Raw genomic sequence first — 21,860 nt, 5'->3', positions numbered from 1 at the left:
AGCCCTATTCGCACACCCACGTCCGACAGCTTCCAAACACAAAAGCAGACTTGTCAGACCAGCTCTGGTGTGTATCTGGGATCAGTCACCACATTCAGCCACGAGTGACAGGAAAGAGAGTGGGGAGAATCCACCTAGAAATTCAAGGTGACTATGTAGAGCGTGAGCTTTTGAGAATATTTGGGTGTTTGAGTCTGCCTTAATGTGTGTGTGTGAATGTGTGTGTGTGAATGTGTGTGCATTTGAATGTGCATGTGTGGATGTGTGTGACCGTGTGTGTGTTTGTGTGCGTGTGCATGTGAATGTGTGTGTGAAAGTGTGTCAGTGTGTCTGTGAGTGTGTGTGAGTGTGTGTGAGTGAGAGGGAGTGTGTCTGTGTGTGTGAGAGTGTGTCTGTGAGTGTGTGTGAGTGTGTGTGTGTGTGAGTGTGTCTGTGTGTATGAGAGAGTGTGTGTGTGTGTGAGAGAGTGTGTGTATGTGTGTGGTGGATGTGTGTATGTGTGTGTGAGTGAATATGTGAGAATGTGTGTGTCCATGTGTGTGTGTGTGTGTGGTGAGTGTGTGTGGTGAGTGTGTGTGTGTGGGGTGAGTGTGTGTGTGTGGGTGTATGTGTGTGTGTTTGTGTGTGAGAGTATGTGAATCAGTGTGTGTGTGAGCAAGTGTGAGAGAGAGAATGTCTGTGTGTATGTGTGTGTGAGAGTGTGTGAATGAATGTGTGTGTGTGTGCATGAGTGTGTGTGTGTGTGCCAGAGTGTGTGTTTGTGTGTGTGTGTGTATATATGTGCCTATGTGTGTGTGTATGTGCATGTGCGTGAGTGTGTGTGTACATGTGTGTGTTTGTGTGTGTGTATGGGAGTGTGTGAATGTGTGTGAGAGTGTGCGTGTGTGTGTATGGTGTGTGTGACACTGCGTGTGTGTGTGTATGGTGAGTGCGTGTGTGTGAATGTGTGTGTGTGTGTGTGTGTGAGTGTTTGTGTGTGTGTGTGTGTGTATGTGAATGTGTGTGTGTGTGTGTTTGTGTGTGTGTGTCCGCGTGTGTGGTGAATGTGTGTGTGTGGTGAGTGTGTGTGTGGTGACTGTGAGTGTGTGTGAATATGTATGTGTGTGTGTGTGTGTTTGTGTGTGTGTGTGGTGAATGTGTGTATGTGTCTGTGAATGTGTGTGTCCGTGTGTGTTTGTGTGTGGTGAGTGTGTCTGTGTATGTGTGTGCGGTGAGTGTGTTTGTGGTGAGTGTATGTGGGTGTATGTGTGTGTGTGTGGGTGTGTGGTGAGTGTGCGTGGGTGTATGTGTGTGCGGTGAGTGTGTTTGTGTGTGTGTGTGGTGAGTGTGTGTGGGTGTATGTGTGTGTGTGCGGTGAGTGTGTTTGTGTGTGTGTGGTGAGTGTGTGTGGGTGTATGTGTGTGTGTGCGGTGAGTGTGTTTGTGTGTGTGTGTGGTGAGTGTGTGTGGGTGTATGTGTGTGTGTGCGGTGAGTGTGTTTGTGTGTGTGTGGTGAGTGTGTGTGGGTGTATGTGTGTGGTGAGTGTGTCTGTGTGTATGCCATGAGTGTGTGTGTGAATGTGACTGTGTATTTGTGAGTGTGACTGTATATTTACTTGTGTGGGCAGTGTTCTGTCTGAGACTCCCTCGTACTGACTCAGTTTAACTCTTCTCCCCGCCCTCATCCAAGTCATGCCTTATCTCTCTATCAAGTTCCAAAGTTCATAGTCCACTGAATCTCGTTCCAATTCTTGTGTGTTACAGAGAGAGCAGGAGACAGGGATCAGAGGAGCGTGACGCAGCCGGAGACAACTGCCAGCCATGTCGAGCCGCGATGGGACAGAAGAAGGCAGCACTGAGCACGAGATCAAGAGGCCAAAACTCGTGCCTTTGCGTGGAGTTCCCATGCCGGATATCTTCCTGGAGAACTGGGATGCTGTGGAGAGTTTCCAGGCCGATCCCCAGGATCTTCTGATTGCCACCTACCCCAAAGCAGGTGAGGGACATTAGCGCCCTCCAACAGCAGGTCATAGGAAGCAGCTAGGCCTCAAGCTCCGCAGCCACTCACCTAGGCCTCAAACACCGCAGCCTCCTACCTAGGCCTCAAACTCCGCGGCCGCTCTTCTAGGCCTCAAACACCGCAGCCTCTTACCTAGGCCTCAAACTCCGTAGCTGCTCACCTAGGCCTCAAACTCCGCAGCCTCTTACTTAGGCATCAAACAACGCAACCGTTCACCTAGGCCTCAAACACCGCAGCCTCTTACCTTGGCCTCAAACTCTGCAGCCGCTCACCTAGGCCTCAAACTCCGCAGCCGCTCACCTGGGCCTCAAACTCTGCAGTTTCTCACATAGGCCTCAAACTCAGCAGCCTCTTACCTAGGCCTCAAACTCCGTAGCTGCTCACCTAGGCCTCAAACTCTGCAGCTTTTCACCTAGGCCTCAAACTCCGCAGCCTCTTACTTAGGCATCAAACAACACAACCGTTCACCTAGGCCTCAAACACCGCAGCCTCTCACCTAGGCCTCAAACTCTGCAGCCTCTCAACTAGGCCTCAAACTCCGCAGCCGCTCACCTAGGCCTCAAACACCACAGCCTCTCACCTAGGCCTATTGTTAGAATTCCCGGGCAGATTTCTTAACCTATCAGGGCGTGGCCAGTCTACACATAGAATGACCGAATGGATATAGCACAGAAGGAGGCGGTTTGCCCATGGTGTCTGTGCTGGCTCTCCCTATGAGCAGCTCACCTAGTCCCCCTCCCCGACCTTCTCCCTGTTAACCCTGCTCAATCTCCCTTTCCCGATAACAATCCCATTCCCTCTCGAGCTCCTCGATTGACCCTCCCTCCCCCACACTCTCAGGCAGCGCGTTCCAGATCCTAACCCCTCGATTGACCCTCCCTCCCCCACACTCTCAGGCAGCGCGTTCCAGACCCTAACCCCCTCGATTGACCCTCCCTCCCCCACACTCTCAGGCAGCGCGTTCCAGATCCTAACCCCTCGATTGACCCTCCCTCCCCCACACTCTCAGGCAGCGCGTTCCAGACCCTAACCCCTCGATTGACCCTCCCTCCCCCACACTCTCAGGCAGCGCGTTCCAGATCCTAACCACTCGCTGCGTGAAAAAGTTTCTCCTCGTGTCTCCGTCGCTCCTTTTACCCATCGCCTTCAATCCGTGTCCCTCTGCTTCTCCATCCTTCCCCCAATGAGAACAATTTCTCCCGATCCACTCTGTCCCAGACCCACTCACGATTTTGAACACCTCGATCAAATCTCCTCTCGACCTTCTCTTCTCCGAGGAGAACAGTCCCAACTTCTCCAATCGATCCATGGAACTGAAGTTCCTCGTCCCTGGAACCATTCCCGTGAATCTTTCCCGCACTCTCTCTCTCTCTATTTCCCTCACATCCTTCCTAAAGTGCGGAGCCCAGAACTGGACACAATACTCCAGCTGAGGCTGAACTAGTGTCTTATACAGGTTCAACATAACCTCCTTGTCTCTTGTACTCTACGCCCCTATTAATAAAGCCCAGGATACTGTCTGCTTTATTAACCGCTCTCTCAACCTGTCCTGCCCCCTTCAATGATTTATACACATATACCCCCAGCTCCCTCTGCTCCTGCACCCCCCCCCCGTTAGAATTGTCCCCTTAAGTTTATATTTTCTCTCCGCATTCTTCCTACCAAAATGAATTGCTTCGCACTTCTCTGCGTGTTAAACTGTACCTGCCGCATCTCCGCCCATGTCAGCAGCTTGTCCATGCCCTTTTGAAGTTCCCCAATGTCCTCCTCGCAGTTCACAACACTTCTGAGTCTCGTATCCTCCGCAATTGTTGAAATTGCCGCCCGGTACTCCGAGGTCCAGGTCATTAATTTCAGGAAGAGCAAGGGTCCCGACACTGACCCCTGGAGAAGTCCACCACAAACCCTCCTTCAGCCCGGGTCACACCCATTAACCCCCCCAAATCCCTGTTTCCTGTCACTCAGCCAATTCCTCATCCGTGTTGCTACTGCCTCTTTTATACCATGTGCTATAACTTTGCTCACAAGTCTGTTGTGTGGCACCTTATCGAACACCTTTTGGAAGCCCGGGTACACCACATCAACAGCATTGCCCTCATCTACCCTCTCTGTTACCCTCTTCCTGCAAATGAGTCAAACACGAGTCACCCTGAACAAAACCAGTGCCGGCTTACCTTAACTAACCCGCATTTGTACGTGGGATGATTCATTTTGTCTGGAATTACAGTTTCTAAATGTTTCCCCACCACCGATGTTCAACGGACTGGCTTGTAGATGCTGGGTTTAACTTTCAGTCTGTTTTGAGCAGGTTTGCAGACCTCCAGAACCCGGGCACTGAGGATGTTCGAGCAGATTAGAGTAGGAGGAGGCCATTCAGCCCATCAAGTGCAGGCAGGCCAGGAGGCTCTGATCCCTCCTCAAAATGTAACGCTTTGAGCTCCTTTGAATTCCAAGCTAACCCCACTCCTCCCCTCTCTATGTGTGTCTCCTGCCAGGAACCACCTGGGTGCAAGAGATCGTGGATTTCATTCTCCAAGACGGGGACCCGGAGAGGTGTCGGCGAGCCCCGATACAGAGCAGGATCCCGTTCCTGGAGTTCAGCTATGCGGCACAAGTCCCTTCAGGTGAGAGGACACAAAGGGACACAACAGCAGAGGCGATCGCCAAGGCATGACAGGAGGAACACCACGGTGGAGAGTAAAAAGATATAAACAGAGTAAATCTCCCTCTACACCGTCCCCACCAAACGCTCCCAGGACAGGTACAGCACGGGGTTAGATACAGAGTAAAGCTCCCTCTACACCGTCCCCATCAAACACTCCCAGGACAGGTACAGCACGGGGTTAGATACAGAGTAAATCTCCCTCTACACCGTCCCCATCAAACACTCCCAGGGCAGGTACAGCACGGGGTTAGATACAGAGTAAAGCTCCCTCTACACTGTCCCCATCAAACACTCCCAGGGCAGGTACAGCACGGGGTTAGATACAGAGTAAAGCTCCCTCTACACCGTCCCCATCAAACACTCCCAGGACAGGTACAGCACGGGGTTAGATACAGAGTAAAGCTCCCTCTACACTGTCCCCATCAAACACTCCCAGGACAGGTACAGCATGGGGTTAGATACAGAGTAAAGCTCCCTCTACACCGTCCCCATCAAACACTCCCAGGACAGGTATAGAACGCGGTTAGATACAGAGTAAAGCTCCCTCTACACTGTCCACATCAAACACTCCCAGGACAGGTACAGCACAGGGTTAGATACAGAGTAAAGCTCCCTCTACACTGTCCCCATCAAACACTCCCAGGACAGGTATAGCACTGGGTTAGATACAGGGTAAAGCTCCCTCTACACAGTCCCCTTCAAACACTCCCAGGACAGGTACAGCACGGGGTTAGATACCGAGCAAATCTCCCTCTACACTGTTCCCACTAAACACTCCCAGGACAGGTACAGCACGGGGTTAGGTCCAGAGTAAAGCTCCCTCTACACTGTCCAAGTCAAACACTCCCAGGACATGTACAGCACAGGGTTAGATACAGAATAAAGCTCCTTCTCCACTGTCCCCGTCAAACACTCCCAGGACAGGTACAGCATGGAGTTAGATACAGAGTAAAGCTCCCTCTACACTGTCCCCATGAAACACTCCCAGGACAGGTACAACCCAGGGTTACATACAGTGCAAAGTTCCCTCTACACTGTCCAAGTCAAACACTCCAAGGACAGGTATTGCATGGGGTTAGATACAGAGTAAAGGTCCATCTACACCGTCCCCATCAAACACTCCCAGGACAGGTACAGCACGGGGTTAGATACAGAGTAAATCTCCCTCTACACTGTCCCCACCAAACACTCCCAGGACAGGTACAGCACGGGGTTAGATACAGAGTAAAGCTCCCTCTACACAGTCCCCATCAAACACTCCCAGGACAGGTACAGCATGGGGTTCGATACAGAGTAAAGCTCCCTCTACACTGTCCCCATCAAACACTCCCAGGACAGGTACAGCACGGGGTTAGATACAGAGCAAAGCTCCCTCTACACCGTCCCCATCAAACACTCCCAGGACAGGTATAGAACGCGGTTAGATACAGAGTAAAGCTCCCTCTACACTGTCCCCATCAAACACTCCCAGGACAGGTACAGCACAGGGTTAGATACAGAGTAAAGCTCCCTCTACACTGTCCCCATCAAACACTCCCAGGACAGGTACAGCACTGGGTTAGATACAGGGTAAAGCTCCCTCTACACAGTCCCCTTCAAACACTCCCAGGGCAGGTACAGCATGGGGTTAGATACCGAGCAAATCTCCCTCTACACTATTCCCACCAAACACTCCCAGGACAGGTACAGCACAGGGTTAGATACAGAGAAAAACTCCTTCTCCACTGTCCCCATCAAACACTCCCAGGACAGGTACAGCATGGGGTTAGATACAGAGTAAAGCTCCCTCTACACCGTCCCCATCAAACACTCCCAGAACAGGTACAGCATGGGGTTAGATACAGAGTAAAGCTCCCTCTACACCGTCCCCATCAAACACTCCCAGGACAGGTACAGCACGGGATTAGATACAGAGTAAATCTCCCTCTACACTGTCCAAGTCAAACACTCCCAGGACAGGTACAGCACAGGGTTAGATACAGAGTAAATCTCCCTCTACACTGTCCAAGTCAAACACTCCCAGGACAGGTACAGCACGGGTTTAGATCCAGAGTAAAGATCCCTCTAACACTGTCCCTGTCGAACACTGCTAGGGCAGGTGCAGCACGGGGTTAGATACAGAGTAAAGCTCCCTCTACATTATCCACGTCAAACACTTCCAGGACATGTACAGAACGGTGTTAGATACAGAGTAAGGGTCCCTCTACACTGTCCCCATCAAACACTCCCAGGACAGGTACATCTGTAAGACCAGCTCTGAGGCCATGCCGCACTCTCTTTCCGTTCAAGATGCCTAGCCCTCTCTCATGTATTATGACTGAGCAGTTTGTAAAGAGGGGTTATTTAAAATTTCCAGAGGGATCCTTTGAACAACTGCCATAACCTATAATTTTACCTGTTATATTTGAGATTACGCCTTTAAATTTAGGAATCAGACCACCCGTTCTTGTGATTTTACATTGAACTAGGTGAAACATTTGATTAATTTACACAGGTTACACTATATATACACATGGCTTCAAATTACTAATATCATAACTTTTAACCAATTCCCAAGCTAAACTCCATTAAGGCAACAGCGACCCATAGACTTAACCAGACACCAGGCAAAGCATTTTCACCCCACCAATTCAAAATGAAGTTCTTTTCACTTTGGTTCCTGTGGGGCCAGTTGGAGGCTTACAGCTGCCTTTTGATCTCACATAGCCTCTGCCCTGCACACCCAAAACTGCTGAAGGGATACCTCGCACAGCCCATGGAATGTAAATTCTCTTTGTATTACCAGCATCCGAACTAAACCTCTCTAAACAACTAAACAAGAGAGCTTTTTAAGCCAGTATGCAAAAGTTCCTACAAGAGAAGTGTGGTCCTGGGCTTAATTTTGGGGAATTAAGCCGGGCAAGTGTTAGAGGTATCAGTGGGGGAGCGTTTTGCAGATAGTGATCATAACTCTGTTACATTCAAGGTTGTTGTGGAAAAGAACATGGATGGGCCAGAAATCAGAGTTTTAAATTGGGGGAAGGCCGATTTTAATCAGATCAGATATGATTTGGCCAGAGTGGACTGGGAGCAGCAACTTTTAGGTAAATCTGCGTCAGAGCAGTGGGACTCATTCAAGGAGGAAATAGGGAGAGTCCAGGGCCAACATAATCCAGTCAAGTCAAGGGGTGGGACCAACAAATCCGGGGACCCCTGGATGTCGAGGGATATACAGGATTGGATAAAGAGAAAAAGGGAGGCTTATGACAGATACCGAGGGCTCAAAACAGCGGAAGCCCTAGAGGAGTATAGAATGTGTAGGGGGGAACTTAAAAAGGAAATTAGGAGAGTAAAAAGGGGGCAGGAAAAACATTGGCAGGTAAAATAAAGGACAATCCAAAGTTATTTTACAAGTACATTGAGAGTAAGAGGATAACTAGGGAAAGAGCAAGGCCCATTAAGGACCATAGTGGTAATTTGTGTGTGGAGCCGGAATACGTAGGTAGGGTTCTTAATGAATACTTTGTGTCTGTGTTCACAAGTGAGAGGGTATGGAAATCAGGCAGAAGGACTGTGATTTAATTAAAGACATCAGCATAGAAAGGGAGGAGGTTCTAAGCGGTCTGGCAGGCTTAAAAGTAGATAAATCTTCAGGCCTGGATGAAATGTACCTCAGGCTGTTAAGTGAGGCAAGGGAGGAGATAGCAGGGGCGCTGGCAATAATTTTCAATACCTCTCTGGCCACAGGAGAGGTGCCAGAGGACTGGAGGACAGCCAATGTGGTACCGTTATTCAAGAAGGGAGGAAGGGACAAACCAGGGAACTACAGGCCAGTCAGTCTAACCTCAGTGGTGGGGAAACTATTGGAAGCGATTCTGAGGGACAGAATTAATCTACACTTGGAGAGGCAGGGATGAATCAAGGACAGTCAGCATGGTTTTGTTAAGGGGAGGTCATGTCTGACCAATTTGATTGAATTTTTCGAAGAGGTGACCAGGTGTGTAGATGAGGGCAATGCATTTGACGTAGTCTACTTGGACTTCAGCAAGGCTTTTGATAAGGTCCCGCATGGGAGACTGATAACGAAGGTAAGAGCCCATGGGATCCAAGGCAATTTAGGAAATTGGACCCTGAATTGGCTGAGCAGAGGGTGATGGTCGAGGGGTGTTTTTGTGACTGGATGCCTGTGTCCAGTGGGGTTCCACAGGGGTCGGTGTTGGGTCCCTTGCTGTGTGTAGTATATATAAACGATTTAGACTTGAATGTAGGAGGGTTGATTAGTAAGTTCGCAGATGACACGAAAATTGGTGGGGTGGTAAATAGTGAGGAGGATAGTCTTAGATTACAGGAGGATATAGACGGGCTGGTCAGATGGGCTGATCAGTGACAAATGGAATTTAATCCGGGTAAGTGTGAGGTGATGCACTTGGGCAGGACAAACAAAGCACGGGAATACACGATGAATGGTAGGACCCCGGGAAGTAACGAGGATCAGAGGGACCTTGGTGTTCATGTCCACCAGTCCCTTAAAGTAGCGGGACAGGTGGATAAGGTGGGTAAGAGGGCATATGGGATACTTGCCTTTATTAGCCTGAGGCATTGAATATAAGAGCAGGGAGGTTATGCTGGGACTGTATAAAACGCTGGTTAGGCCACAGCTAGAGTATTGCATGCAGTTCTGGAACCCGCATTATAGGAAGGATGTGATTGCACTAGAGAGAGTGCAGAGGAGATTTACCAGGATGTTGCCTGGGCTGGAGAGTTTTAGTTATGAGGAGAGATTGGATAGACTGGGGTTATTTTCCCTGGAGCAGAGGAGATTGAGGGGGGACATGAATGAGGTGCATAAAATTATGAGGGGCATAGATAGGGTAGACAGGAAGGAACTTTCCCCTTGGTGGAGGGATCAATAACCAGGAAGCATGGATTTAAGCTGAGGGGCAGGAGGTTAGAGGGGATATGAGGGAGAATTTTTTCACCCAGAGGGTGGTGGGAATCTGGAACTCACTGCCTGAAAGGGTGGTAGAGGCAGAAACCCTCATAACATTTTAAGAAGTATTTAGATGTGCACTTGCGATGCCACATGGCATACAAGGCTATGGGCCTAGGGCTGGGAAATGGGATTAGAATAGTTAGGTATTTGTTTTACCGGCACAGCCTCGATGGGCCGAAGGGCCTTTTTCTGTGCTGTAGACCTCTATCACTCTATAACAATAAAACCCTTTTCATTGTACCAATTTTATCGGTGATATAAACACATTGCTTGGTCTCTGCTAGTTAGGTGCCAGATTTCACTCCACTTCTTGAATGCTCTCCCCAAAAAAATACAAATGCTCTCTTAACTCCCTTACATCTCAAAACTAGTACTCATCAAAGCACCCAGACGAGCTGGCTTTAATCCAATTAAGACACACACACATACACAGACTAAACCTCTATTTTAAACGAAAAATATTTCTCAATAATATTATATACATTATAGCTTCTTGACACGTAGTCCGTGGAACCCCACAGCGGCTGGGGAAAGGCTAGGCAGGTGTGGTTTCCCTCGCTGTGCCCTGGGGCCAGGCCACCACCACCCCCCCCACCCCCCCACCCCCGCCCCGGACCAAATGGACACGAGCCGAGAGCGACTGGGATCTTGCTGTGCACGAGCCGGCTGCCCTCATCACCTGTACGACAGTTTGCACCCTTTAGAGTGGGTTATGGCACACGGGGCCAAGGGCGCTGTGTGGCTGGGCGGAGAGGGGGCAAAGCAACAGGGGGAGGCCATTCGGCCCTTCGTGTGTGTGTGTGTGTGTGTTATCTGTCTTTCCCTCGGACTGCGAACCGACTGTAAGCTCAAAGCCCACTCGCCATCCCTCGACTTCGCTTTCTCTTCCAGTACCCTGCCCGAAGGCGCACGTGGACCTCGTGGGCCTCCTCATTCGTCTCCCCCCACAGGCTTGGACTGTCCTCCATGGCGCCACGCTCGTCCAGTTTGTGAGCCTTCCTTGGCCTTACTTTGTCTTCCTCGATCTCTTTCCCCGTTGGTCTTTCCCAACACCCCCCCCCCCGCCCCCCAACCTCGGCATCCGACTTTCCAAAACGCAATTCCCGCCGACCGGCCCAAGAGCTTCCCAACGGCCTCTCCCTGACCTTGGTCGGTAGAGCTGCTGGGCCGCCTGCTTTCACGTCGTCGGCCTGCGGTGCCCCTTCGAAATACACCTCACATCCCAACGTTCTGCAGCCCCAACCCTGCTCCGCGTGGCTTCACTCACCGCCCGCCACGTGACATCGTGACCCCAATAGAAACCCAGCCCCGCGCCTGTCGGACTGACGGACCCAAGCAAACGTTTCTCACCCCACTCTTTCCTGTTTTTTTTTTCCAGGAACTGAACTTCTCGCGAAGCTGCCATCTCCCAAAGTGATTAAAACCCACCTTCCCTTCCAACTGTTGCCCAGGTCCTTCCTGGACCAGAAATGCAAGGTATGATACTCTTTATCAGTCGCATTGTGGCTGTGTGTGTGTGTGTGTGTGTGTGAGCGTTTGCATCTCTGTGCTTTTTAATCTTTCAAGGAATGTGGGCGTTGCTGGCTGGGCCCCAGCTTTTATTGCCCATCCCTAACTGCCCCTCGAGAAGGTGGTGGTGAGCCGCTGCAGTCCCCGTGTGGTGTAGGTACACCCACAGCGCTGTTAGGGAGGGAGTTCCAGGATTTTGGACCCAGCGACAGTGAAGGAACGGCCGATATATTTCCAGGTCGGGATGGTGAGTGGCTCGGAGGGGAATTTCCAGGTGATGGTATTCCCCATGTGTCTGCTGCCCTTGTCCTTCTAGATGGTAGAGGTCGTGGGTTCGGGCGGCGCTGTCGAAGGAGCCTTGGTGAGTTGCTGCAGTGCATCTTGTAGATGGTACACACACTGCTGCTACTGTGCGTCGGTGGTGGAGGGAGTGAATGTTTGTGGATGGGGTGCTGATCAAGCGGGGCTGCTTTGTCCTGGATGGTGTCGAGCTTCTTGAGTGTTGTGGGAGCCGCACTCATCCAGGCAAGTGGGGAGTATTCCATCACACTCCGGACTGGTGGCTTGTCGATGGTGGACAGGCTTTGGGGAGTCAGGAGGTGAGTTACTCTCCGCAGGATTCCCAGCCTCTGACCTGCTGTTGGAGCCACAGTATTTATATGGCTGGTCCATTTGCGTTTGAAGGTACATGTTAGATTGCAGAGTTGTGTTCAAGATGCGCGAAAGCTCTATCCATCCACTCCCCCTTCGCTTTCTCCACAGATAATCTATTGTGCAAGGAATGCAAAAGATAACCTGGTCTCATTCTTTTTCTTTGACTTAATGAACAAACTACAACCTGAGCCGGGGAGCTGGGAGGAATATTTCCACAGGTTCCTGCAGGGTAACGGTATGTACTGAGAGAGATTACAGCAGAAATCTGTTTAAATAGACACACTGCGATCATGTCACTATGTGTGTTAGCCCCTGGTGTGTGTGTAAGTGTGTGTGTGTTTACATGAGCGCATTGGACTGGGTGGGATATTAAAGGGTGCGGGGAGTGAGGGAGAGAGTGGGATTAGACTGGGTGGTATATTAAAGGATTGGGGAGTGAGCGGGTTAGTGGGATTAGACTGCTGGGATATTAAAGGGTGTGGGGAGTGAGGGGGAGAGTGGGATTAGACTGGGTGGGATATTAAAGGGTGTGGGGAGTGAGGGGGAGAGTGGGATTAGACTGGGTGGGTTATTAAAGGGTGCGGGGAGTGAGGGAGAGAGTGGGATTAGACTGGGTGGGATATTAAAGGGTGCGGGGAGTGAGGGCGAGAGTGGGATTAGACTGCTGGGATATTAAAGGGTGTGGGGAGTGAGGGGGAGAGTGGGATTAGACTGGGTGGGATATTAAAGGGTGTGGGGAGTGAGGGGGAGAGTGGGATTAGACTGGGTGGGTTATTAAAGGGTGCGGGGAGTGAGGGAGAGAGTGGGATTAGACTGGGTGGGATATTAAAGGGTGCGGGGAGTGAGGGCGAGAGTGGGATTAGACTGGGTGGGATATGAAAGGGTGCGGGGAGTGAGGGAGAGAGTGGGATTAGACTGGGTGGGATATTAAAGGGTGCGGGGAGTGAGGGGGAGAGTGGGATTAGATTAGTTGGGATAATAATGGATTGGGGAGTGAGGGGGATAGTGGGATTAGACTGGGTGGGATATTAAAGGGTGCGGGGAGTGAGGGGGAGAGTGAGATTAGACTGGGTGGGATATTAAAGGGTGTGAAGAGTGAGGGAGAGAGTGGGGTTAGACTGGGTGGGATATTCAAAGGTACAGGGAGTGAGGGAGAAAGTGGGATTAGATTGGGTGGGATATTAAAGGGTGTGGGGATTGATGGGGAGAGTGGGATTAGACTGGGTGGGATATTAAAGTGTGTGGGGAGTGATGGGGAGAGTGGGATTAGACTGGGTGGGATATTAAAGTGTGTGGGGAGTGAGGGGGAGAGTGGGATTAGACTGGGTGGGATATTAAAGGGTACGGGGAGTGAGGGGGAGAGCGGGATTAGATTGGGTGGGATATTAAAGGGTCTGGAGAGTGAGGGGGAGAGTGGGATTGAAATGGGTGGGATATTAAAGGGTGCGGGGAGTGAGGGGGAGATTGTGCGTTTGCGTGTGTTAATGTATGCGAGGGTTTGAGAGAGAGATTATATGTGTGTGTGTGTGTGCGTGCGCATGTTAGTGAGTGTGTGTGAGTTTGAGTGTGTGTGTATCTGTTGGTAACAGTACGTGTGTCTGTGTGTGTCTGTCTGTGTGTGTGTGTGTGTGTGTGTGTCTGTGTGTGTGTGTCTGTGTGTGTGTGTGTGTGTGATGGAGTGTATGTGTGTGAGTGTCAGTGTGTGCGTCAGTGTGTGAGTGAGAGTGTGCTCATGTGAGTGAGTGTGTCTGTGATTTACTGAGAGTGAGCGTGTGTGAATGTGAGTGACTGAGAGTGAGTGTGTGAGTGTGTACACCTCTCCTTATGTGTATATGAACAGTATAGTGGAGATGTGAATCACCACTCTCTGCACCCACTCTCTCCCTCTCGCAGTTTCTTACGGTCTGTGGCATGACCATGTGTTGGGCTGGTGGGTAAACAGAGACAAATACCCCATCCTCTACATTTTCTACGAAGACATCAAAGAGGTATTTTCACTGCTAGTGACTTTAACACCTGCTTTTAAACTCCCGGGATTCCTCCTGATACAGGGGAGTATTCAAATGTGACTGGCAGGGAAGTGAGGGGCAGAGTAGGGTGGGACTGGGTGGGATATTAAAGGGTGTGGGGAGTGAGGGGGAGAGTGGGATTAGACTGGGTGGGATATTAAAGGGTGTGGGAAGTGAGGGGCAGAGTGGGATTAGACTGGGTGGGATATTAAAGGGTGTGGGGAGTGAGGGGGAGAGTGGGATTAGACTGGGTGGGTTATTAAAGGGTGCGGGGAGTGAGCGGGTTAGTGGGATTAGACTGGGTGGGATATTAAAGGGTGTGGGGAGTGATGGGGAGAGTGGGATTAGACTGGGTGGGATATTAAAGGGTGCGGGGAGTGAGAGGGAAAGTGGGATTAGACTGGATGGGATATTAAAGGGTGTGGGGAGTGAGGGGGAGAGTGGGATAGACTGGGTGGGATATTAAAGGGTGTGGGGAGTGAGGGGGAGAGTGGGATAGACTGGGTGGGATATTAAAGGGTGCGGGGAGTGAGAGGGAAAGTGGGATTAGACTGGGTGGGATATTAAAGGGTGCGGGGAGTGGGTGGGAGAGTGAGATTAGACTGGGTGCGATATTAAAGGGTGTGGGGAGTGAGGGGGAGAGTGGGATTAGACTGGGTGGGTTATTAAAGGGTGTGGGGAGTGAGGGGGAGAGTGGGATAGACTGGGTGGGTTATTAAAGGGTGTGTGGAATGAGGGGGAGAGTGGGATTAGATTGGGTGGGATAATAAAGGGTGCGGGGAGTGAGGGAGAGTGGGATGAGACTGGGTGGGATATTAAAGGGTGCGGGTCGTGAGGGGGAGAGTGGGATTAGGTTAGAGGGATATTAAAGTGTGTGGGGAGAGAGGGAGAGTGAGATTAGACTGGGTGGGATATTAAAGGGTGCGGGGAGTGGGTGGGAGAGTGAGATTAGACTGGGTGGGATATTAAAGGGTGCGGGGAGTGAGCGGAAGAGTGGGATTAGACTGGGTGGAATATTAAAGGGTTTGTGGAATGAGGGGGAGAGTGGGATTAGACTGGGTGGGATATTAAAGGGTGCGGGGAGTGAGGGAGAGTGAGATTAGACTGGGTGGGATATTAAAGGGTACGGAGAGTTAGGGGGAGAGTGGGATTAGACTGGGTGGGATATTAAAGGGTGCGGGTAGTGAGGGAGAATGTGGGATTAGACTGGGTAGGCTATTAAAGGGTGCGGGGACAAAGTGGGATTAGGGTTGGTGGGTTATTAACGAGAGTGAGGGGGAGAGTGGGATTAGACTGGGTGGGATATTAAAGGATGTGAAGAGTGAGGGGGAGAGACGGATTAGACTAGGTGGGATATAAAAAGGTGTGGGGAGTGAGGGGGAGAGTGGGATTACGCTGGGTGGGATATTAAAGGGTGAGGGGGAGAGTGGGATAAGACTGGGTGGAAAATGAAAGGGTGCAGGGAGTGAGAAGGAGAGTGGGATTAGACTGGGTGCGATATTAAAGGGTGTGGGAAGTGAGGGGGAGAGTGGGATTAGACTGGGTGGGATATTAAAGGATTGGGGAGTAAACAGGAGAGTGGGATTAGACTGGGTGTGACATTGAAGGTTGCAGGGAGCAAGGGGGAGAGTGGGATTTGTGTTGGTGGGATATTAAAGGGTGTGGGGAGTGAGGGGGAGAGTGGGATTAGACTGGGTGGGATATTAAAGAGTGTGGGGAATGAGGGGGAGAGTTGGATTAGGCTAGGTGGCATATTAAATGGTGTGGAGAGTGAGGAGGCGAGTAGGATTAGATTGGGTGGGATATTAAAGGGTATTGGGAGTGAGGGGGAGAGTGGGATTAGACTGCTGGGATATTAAAGGGTGTGGGTAGTGGGGACGAGAGTGGGATTAGACTGGGTGGGATATTAAAGGGTGTGGGGAGTGAGGGGGAGAGTGGGATTAGACTGGGTGGGATATTAAAGGGTGTGGGGAGTGAGGGGGAGAGTGGGATTAGGCTAGGTGGCATATTAAATGGTGTGGAGAGTGAGGAGGCGAGTAGGATTAGACTGGGTGGGATATTAAAGGGTACGGAGAGTTAGGGGGAGAGTGGTAGTAGACTGGGTGGGATATTAAAGGGTGTGAGGAGTGAGGGGGAGAGTGGGATTAGACTGGGTGGGATATTAAAGGGTGTGGGGAGTGAGGGAGATAGTGGGATTAGACTGGGTGGGATATTAAAGGGTGTGGGTAGTGGGGACGAGAGTGGGATTAGACTGGGTGGGATATTAAAGGGTGTGGGGAATGAGGGGGAGAGTGGGATTAGACTGGGTGGGATATTAAAGGGTGTGGGGAGTGAGGGGGAGAGTGGGATTAGACTGGGTGGGATATTAAAGGGTGTGGGGAGTGAGGGAGAGTGAGATTAGACTGGGTGGGATATTAAAGGGTACGGAGAGTTAGGGGGAGAGTGGTAGTAGACTGGGTGGGATATTAAAGGGTGCGGGTAGTGAGGGAGAATGTGGGATTAGACTGGGTGGGATATTAAAGGGAGCAGGGAGTGAGTGGGATTAGACTGGGTAGGCTATTAAAGGGTGCGGGGACAAAGTGGGATTAGGGTTGGTGGGTTATTAACGAGAGTGAGGGGAGAGTGGGATTAGACTGGGTGGGATATTAAAGGATGTGAAGAGTGAGGGGGAGAGACGGATTAGACTAGGTGGGATATAAAAGGGTGTGGGGAGTGAGGGGGAGAGTGGGATTACGCTGGGTAGGATATTAAAGGGTGAGGGGGAGAGTGGGATAAGACTGGGTGGAAAATGAAAGGGTGCAGGGAGTGAGAGGGAGAGTGGGATTAGACTGGGTGCGATATTAAAGGGTGTGGGAAGTGAGGGGGAGAGTGGGATTAGACTGGGTGGGATATTAAAGGGTATGGGGAGCGAGGGAGAGAGTGGGATTAGACTGGGTGCGATATTAAAGGATTGGGGAGTAAACAGGAGAGTGGGATTAGACTGGGTGTGACATTGAAGGTTGCAGGGAGCAAGGGGGAGAGTGGGATTTGTGTTGGTGGGATATTAAAGGGTGAGGGGAGTGAGGGGGAGAGTGGGATTAGACTGGGTGGGATATTAAAGAGTGTGGGGAATGAGGGGGAGAGTTGGATTAGGCTAGGTGGCATATTAAATGGTGTGGAGAGTGAGGAGGCGAGTAGGATTAGATTGGGTGGGATATTAAAGGGTATTGGGAGTGAGGGGGAGAGTGGGATTAGACTGCTGGGATATTAAAGGGTGTGGGGAGTGAGGGGGAGAGTGGGATTAGACTGGGTGGGATATTAAAGGGTATTGGGAGTGAGGGGGAGAGTGGGATTATATCGGGTGGGATATTAAAGGGTGCGGGAAGAGAGTGGGATTAGACTGGATGGGATAATAAAGGGTGCGGAGAGTGAGTGGGAGAGTGGGATTAGACTGGGTGGGATAATAAAGGGTGTGGGGAGTGAGGGGGAGAGTGGGATTAGACTGGATGGGATAATGAAGGGTGTGGGGAGTGAGGGGGAGAGTGGGATTAGACTGCTGGGATATTAAAGGGTGTGGGGAGTGAGGGGGAGAGTGGGATTATATCGGGTGGGATATTAAAGGGTGCGGGAAGAGAGTGGGATTAGACTGGATGGGATAATAAAGGGTGCGGAGAGTGAGTGGGAGAGTGGGATTAGACTGGGTGGGATAATAAAGGGTGTGGGGAGTGAGGGGGAGAGTGGGATTAGACTGGGTGGAATATTAAAGGGTGCGGGGAGAGAGTGGGATTAGACTGGGTGGGATATTAAAGGGTGCGGGGAGAGAGTGGGATTAGACTGGGTGGGATATTAAAGGGTGTTGGGAGTGAGGGGGATAGTGAGATTAGACTGGGTGGGATATTAAATGCTGCGGGGAGTGAGGGAGAGAGTGGGATTAGACTGGGTGGGATATTAAAGGGTGTGGGGAGTGATGGGGTGAGTGGGATTAGACTGGGTGGGATTTTAAAGGATGGGGGAGTGTGGGGCAGAGCAGGATTAGGCTGGGTGGGGTATTAAAGGGTGCGGGGATGTGGGGGAGAATGGGATTAGTGTGAGTGGGATATTAAATGGTGCGGGGAGGGGTGGAGGGAGTGGGATTAAACTGGGTGGGATATCAAAGGGTGCGGGGAGTGAGGGAGAGGGTGGGATTAAACTAGGTGGGATTTTGAAGGGTGAGAGGAGTGAGGTGGAGATTGGGATTAGACTGGGTGGGATATTAATAGTTGCGGGAGAGAGTGGGATTAGACTGGGTGGTATAGCTAAGGGTGTGGGGAGTGAGTGCAAGAGAAGGATTAGACTGCGTGGGATATTAAAGGGTTTAAATCCCTCTTCCCTTTGCTCTTCATTCTCACAACAGAATCCAAAGCAGGAAATTCTGAAGATAATGAGATTCCTGGGCAAGGAGCTGCCCGACGCCATTGTCGACAGGATCGTCCACCACACGTCCTTCCAGTCGATGAAGGCCAACCCCATGAGCAATTACTCCACCGTGCCGGCCAATGTCTTTGACCTGACCGTGTCCACCTTCATGAGGAAAGGTGCGGCTGTCGGGGTCCGCCTGACGGGTTGTGCTCAGTGGGTTAGGTGCTACGGGGTGAGGGGGGTTATCACAGACTGAGGGGTGGGTCGACCAAGTCCATCGGTGTTGGGGTTGCCGGGGAGGTGGGGGGGTGGGGGAGGTGAGCCATGGTATTGAGCGGGCCCAGGATTTGCGGTGTCCGGCCACCTTGAGATGGAGAGGGGGGGGGGAGAATGGGGTGTGGCGGGGGTAAGAAGGGCAGGCCCGGAGGAACGGGGTGGGTGTGGGGGAAGTCGGTATAGCACACCCAGTATGTGGGAACAGCGGGGTGCTGGGGGGGGTCAAGATGGCCTGAAAGGGGTGGGGCTGGGGCATCTGATTGAGTGGTGGAGGGTAGTTTTGGGTGTGGGAGGTTCTGAGTGAGTGAGGTAGGTTGAAGGGGGGGGGGGTCGGGGCGAGGGTCAGCTGAATCTGTCTGGCAGGGAGGCCAGATTGAACAGGGTGCGGGAGAGCGGTGTTCATGTTTGTGTGTTTGGGGACCAGCGGGTGGTGTCCGGCGAGCAGGGTGGAGTTTCGAGGGTGCAGCACGTGGTGCGTCAACAGGGTCGAGGTGGCCAATCTGCGAGGGAAGTCTCGCAAACGTATAGTTTTGTTTTTGGGCGTATATTTTTGACCACCTCAATGGCGACGATGCGCTCGCTGGTTTCCTGGAGGCCACCCCAACCTCCCTCCTCCCTAGCCTGCCTCCCATTCATCATCACCTTCCAACAAGTCAAAGTGTCCCTTATCTTTTCCCAACAGTCGGTCATCCTGCTGGGAGGCCTGGAAAGGTCATGCGGTGCTGGGGACGATGGGATATCAGCACTAGGCCGATATGGATCCCGGGCCTTGCCTGATCCCTGTTTTCACTGGGTTCAGCACTGCACGGGCTGGTATATCGGCCCTAGGCCCGAGTTGCAGCCTGGGCCTTTCCTGATCCCTGTGTTCACAGGGGTTCAGCACCGCATGGGGCGGGATATCGGCCCTAGGCCCGAATTTGGAGCCTGGGCCTTTCCTGATCCCTGCCAGCAGAGTTCCATTGTGTAGGGTGGGATATCAGCCCGAAGCCTGCATTGGAATCTGGGCCTTTCCAGATCCCTGTGTTCACAGGGGTTCAGCACCGCATGGGGCGGGATATCGGCCCTAGTTGGAGCCTGGGCCTTTCCTGATCCCTGTGCTCAGGGTTCAGCACTCTATGGGCGGGGGGAGGTGGCATAACAACACTAGGCCAGACCTGGAGCCTGGCCTTTCTTGATCCCTGAGTTCACAGGGTTCAGCACTGCACGGGATGGGATATCAGCCCTAGGCCCGAGTTGGAGCCTGGGCCTTTCCTGATCCCTGTGTTCACAGGGTTCAGCACTGCATGGGGTGGGATACCAGCACTAGGCCAGACCTGGAGCCTGGGCCTTTCCTCAGAGAGGAAAAGCCTCTAGCTCTGAGGGGACACTTGCTAACAGCTCTCGCTCTATCTCTCCCGCAGGCGAGGTGGGGGACTGGAAGAATTACTTCACCATGACTCAGGATGAGGCCTTCAACTCCGACTATGAGCAGAGGATGCAGGGCTCCGACCTTCGATTCCGCACAGAACTATGAGGCAAGCAATAAATGTCAACGTGCACCGAGCCGATGGATCACCGACAGGGAAGGAGCCTGCTCGGCCCTTCGAGCCAGTGTCGGCCCTTTGAAAGATTAATCTCATCAACCTGCGTCCACGCCGATTCCTCCTTGCTGACTATTTCTCCAATTCCCCATTTTGTGCCCTCCGATTAATCTGCTTCCACCGCCCTTTCAGGCAGCGCCTTCCAGGTCACAACAGCTCACCGCGGAAAACAAAAAATTCTCCTCCCGCTTCCGCCAAAATTTTGCCTCCCCGAATCACCGACTCCCCCAAGAGAGGGGACCTGATCTCCAAAACCGTGCGTGAAAGAGCGGAGCTGTCCCTCTGCGAATCGCTTGGTCCAATGTCCCGCCGGGTTTAAACGTCCGATCTTTGGAGAGACACAGAGGTTCAGTGGACCTGGACGATGATCTCCCTCTGTGCTCCCCCTGGCTAACTTTGTGATTGAATAAAGCGTTTCACATAGGAGATTAACAGAGTTTAATTTTCGAGGAGAATGTTAATAAAGTCAAAGGGCTGATGCAAAAAGTAGAATTAAGAAATTAAACACGGTCAGATATTCAGCACATAATAAGAATAATGCTCTGGATTGCGGAGCATCAACAGACAGCTTTCAAACACAAGGGTAGCTCTGACGTACAAAACACCCCCTGTGTGATATTAATGGGCACGGATTCATCCTGCAGATTTGTCTGTGGAATCTCCAGGCATCTACAGCCTCACAGTGAAGACCGGGTGTCATAGTGTGTCAGATACACTGTCCTTTCCCCCTCTGGGACCGGGTGTCACAGTGCGTCAGATACACTGTCCTTTCCCACTCTGGGACCGGGTGTCATAGTGCGGTAGATACGCTGTCCTTTCCCCCTCTGTGACCGGGTGTCACAGTGCATTAGATAAGCTGTCCTCTCCCCCTCTGGGAACGGGTGTCACAGTGCGTCAGATACGTTGTTCCTTCTTCCTCTGGGACCGGGTGTCATAGTGCATTAGATGCGCAGTCCTTTCCCCCTCTGGGACTGACAGTGCAGCACTCCCTCAGTACTGACCCTTCGACAGTGCGGCGCTCCCTCAGTTCTGACCCTCCGACAGTGCGACCCCCACCCAGTACTGACCCTCCGACAATGTGGTGCTCCCTCAATGCTGACACTCCGACAGTGCGGCGCTCCCTCAGTACTGACCCTCCGACTGTGCGGCGCTCCTTCAGTACTGACCCTTCGACAGTGTGGTGCTCCCTCAGTACTGACCCTCTGACAGTGGGACGCTCCCTCAGTACTGACCTGCCGACAGCATGGTGCTCCCTCAGTACCGACCCTCCGACAGTGCGGCGCTCCCTCAGTTCTGACCCTCCGACAGTGCGACCCCCACCCAGTACTGACACTCCGACAATGCGGCGCTCCCTCAATGCTGACACTCCAACAGTGCGGCGCTCCCTCAGTACTGACCCTCCGACTGTGCGGCGCTCCCTCAGTACTGACCCTTCGACAGTGCAGTGCTCCCTCAGTACTGACCCTCTGACAGTGGGACGCTCCCTCAGTACTGACCTTCCGACAGCGTGGTGCTCCCTCAGTACCGACCCTCCGACAGTGCAGTGCACCCTGAGTACTGACTTCCCGACAGTGCAGCGCTCCCCCAGTACTGACCCTACGACAGTGCAGTGCTCCCTCAGTAGTGACCCTCCGACAGTTCAGCGTTCCCTCAGTACTGGCCCTCTGACTGTGCGGCACTCCCTCAGTACTGACCCTCCGACAGTGCGGCGCTCCCTCGGTACTGACCCTCCGACAGTGCGGCGCTCCCTCGGTACTGACCCTCCGACAGCGCAGCGGTCCCTCAGTACTGACCCACCAACAGTGCGGCACTCTCTCAGT

General features: G+C 52.1%; 1 protein-coding gene across 1 annotated transcript; it reads left to right on the top strand.

The window, feature by feature from the left end:
- Positions 1 to 1,716: 1,716 nt before the first annotated feature.
- Positions 1,717 to 20,563, top strand: LOC144674639 (sulfotransferase 1B1-like). Its single transcript, XM_078535904.1, has 7 exons — positions 1,717 to 1,974; positions 4,494 to 4,622; positions 11,014 to 11,111; positions 11,907 to 12,033; positions 13,692 to 13,786; positions 18,180 to 18,360; positions 19,861 to 20,563. Exons 1-7 carry the CDS (start codon positions 1,800 to 1,802, stop codon positions 19,971 to 19,973), a joined length of 918 nt encoding a protein of 305 aa, XP_078392030.1. The 5' UTR covers positions 1,717 to 1,799; the 3' UTR covers positions 19,974 to 20,563.
- Positions 20,564 to 21,860: the final 1,297 nt, after the last annotated feature.

Source organism: Cetorhinus maximus, unplaced genomic scaffold (assembly GCF_964194155.1).
Source record: "Cetorhinus maximus unplaced genomic scaffold, sCetMax3.hap1.1 HAP1_SCAFFOLD_737, whole genome shotgun sequence".
In the NCBI taxonomy this organism is placed as follows: Eukaryota; Metazoa; Chordata; class Chondrichthyes; order Lamniformes; family Cetorhinidae; genus Cetorhinus; species Cetorhinus maximus.
This window is presented reverse-complemented; position numbering and strand designations above follow the sequence as displayed.

Bases quoted from the DNA above. Each gene is read 5' to 3' on its own strand.
- LOC144674639 (XM_078535904.1), top strand. From the start codon at position 1,800: ATGTCGAGCCGCGATGGGACAGAAGAAGGCAGCACTGAGCACGAGATC. The intron at 12,034-13,691 runs GTATGTACTGAG...TCCCTCTCGCAG, and splicing joins CAGGTTCCTGCAGGGTAACG to TTTCTTACGGTCTGTGGCAT. The intron at 13,787-18,179 runs GTATTTTCACTG...TTCTCACAACAG, and splicing joins TCTACGAAGACATCAAAGAG to AATCCAAAGCAGGAAATTCT.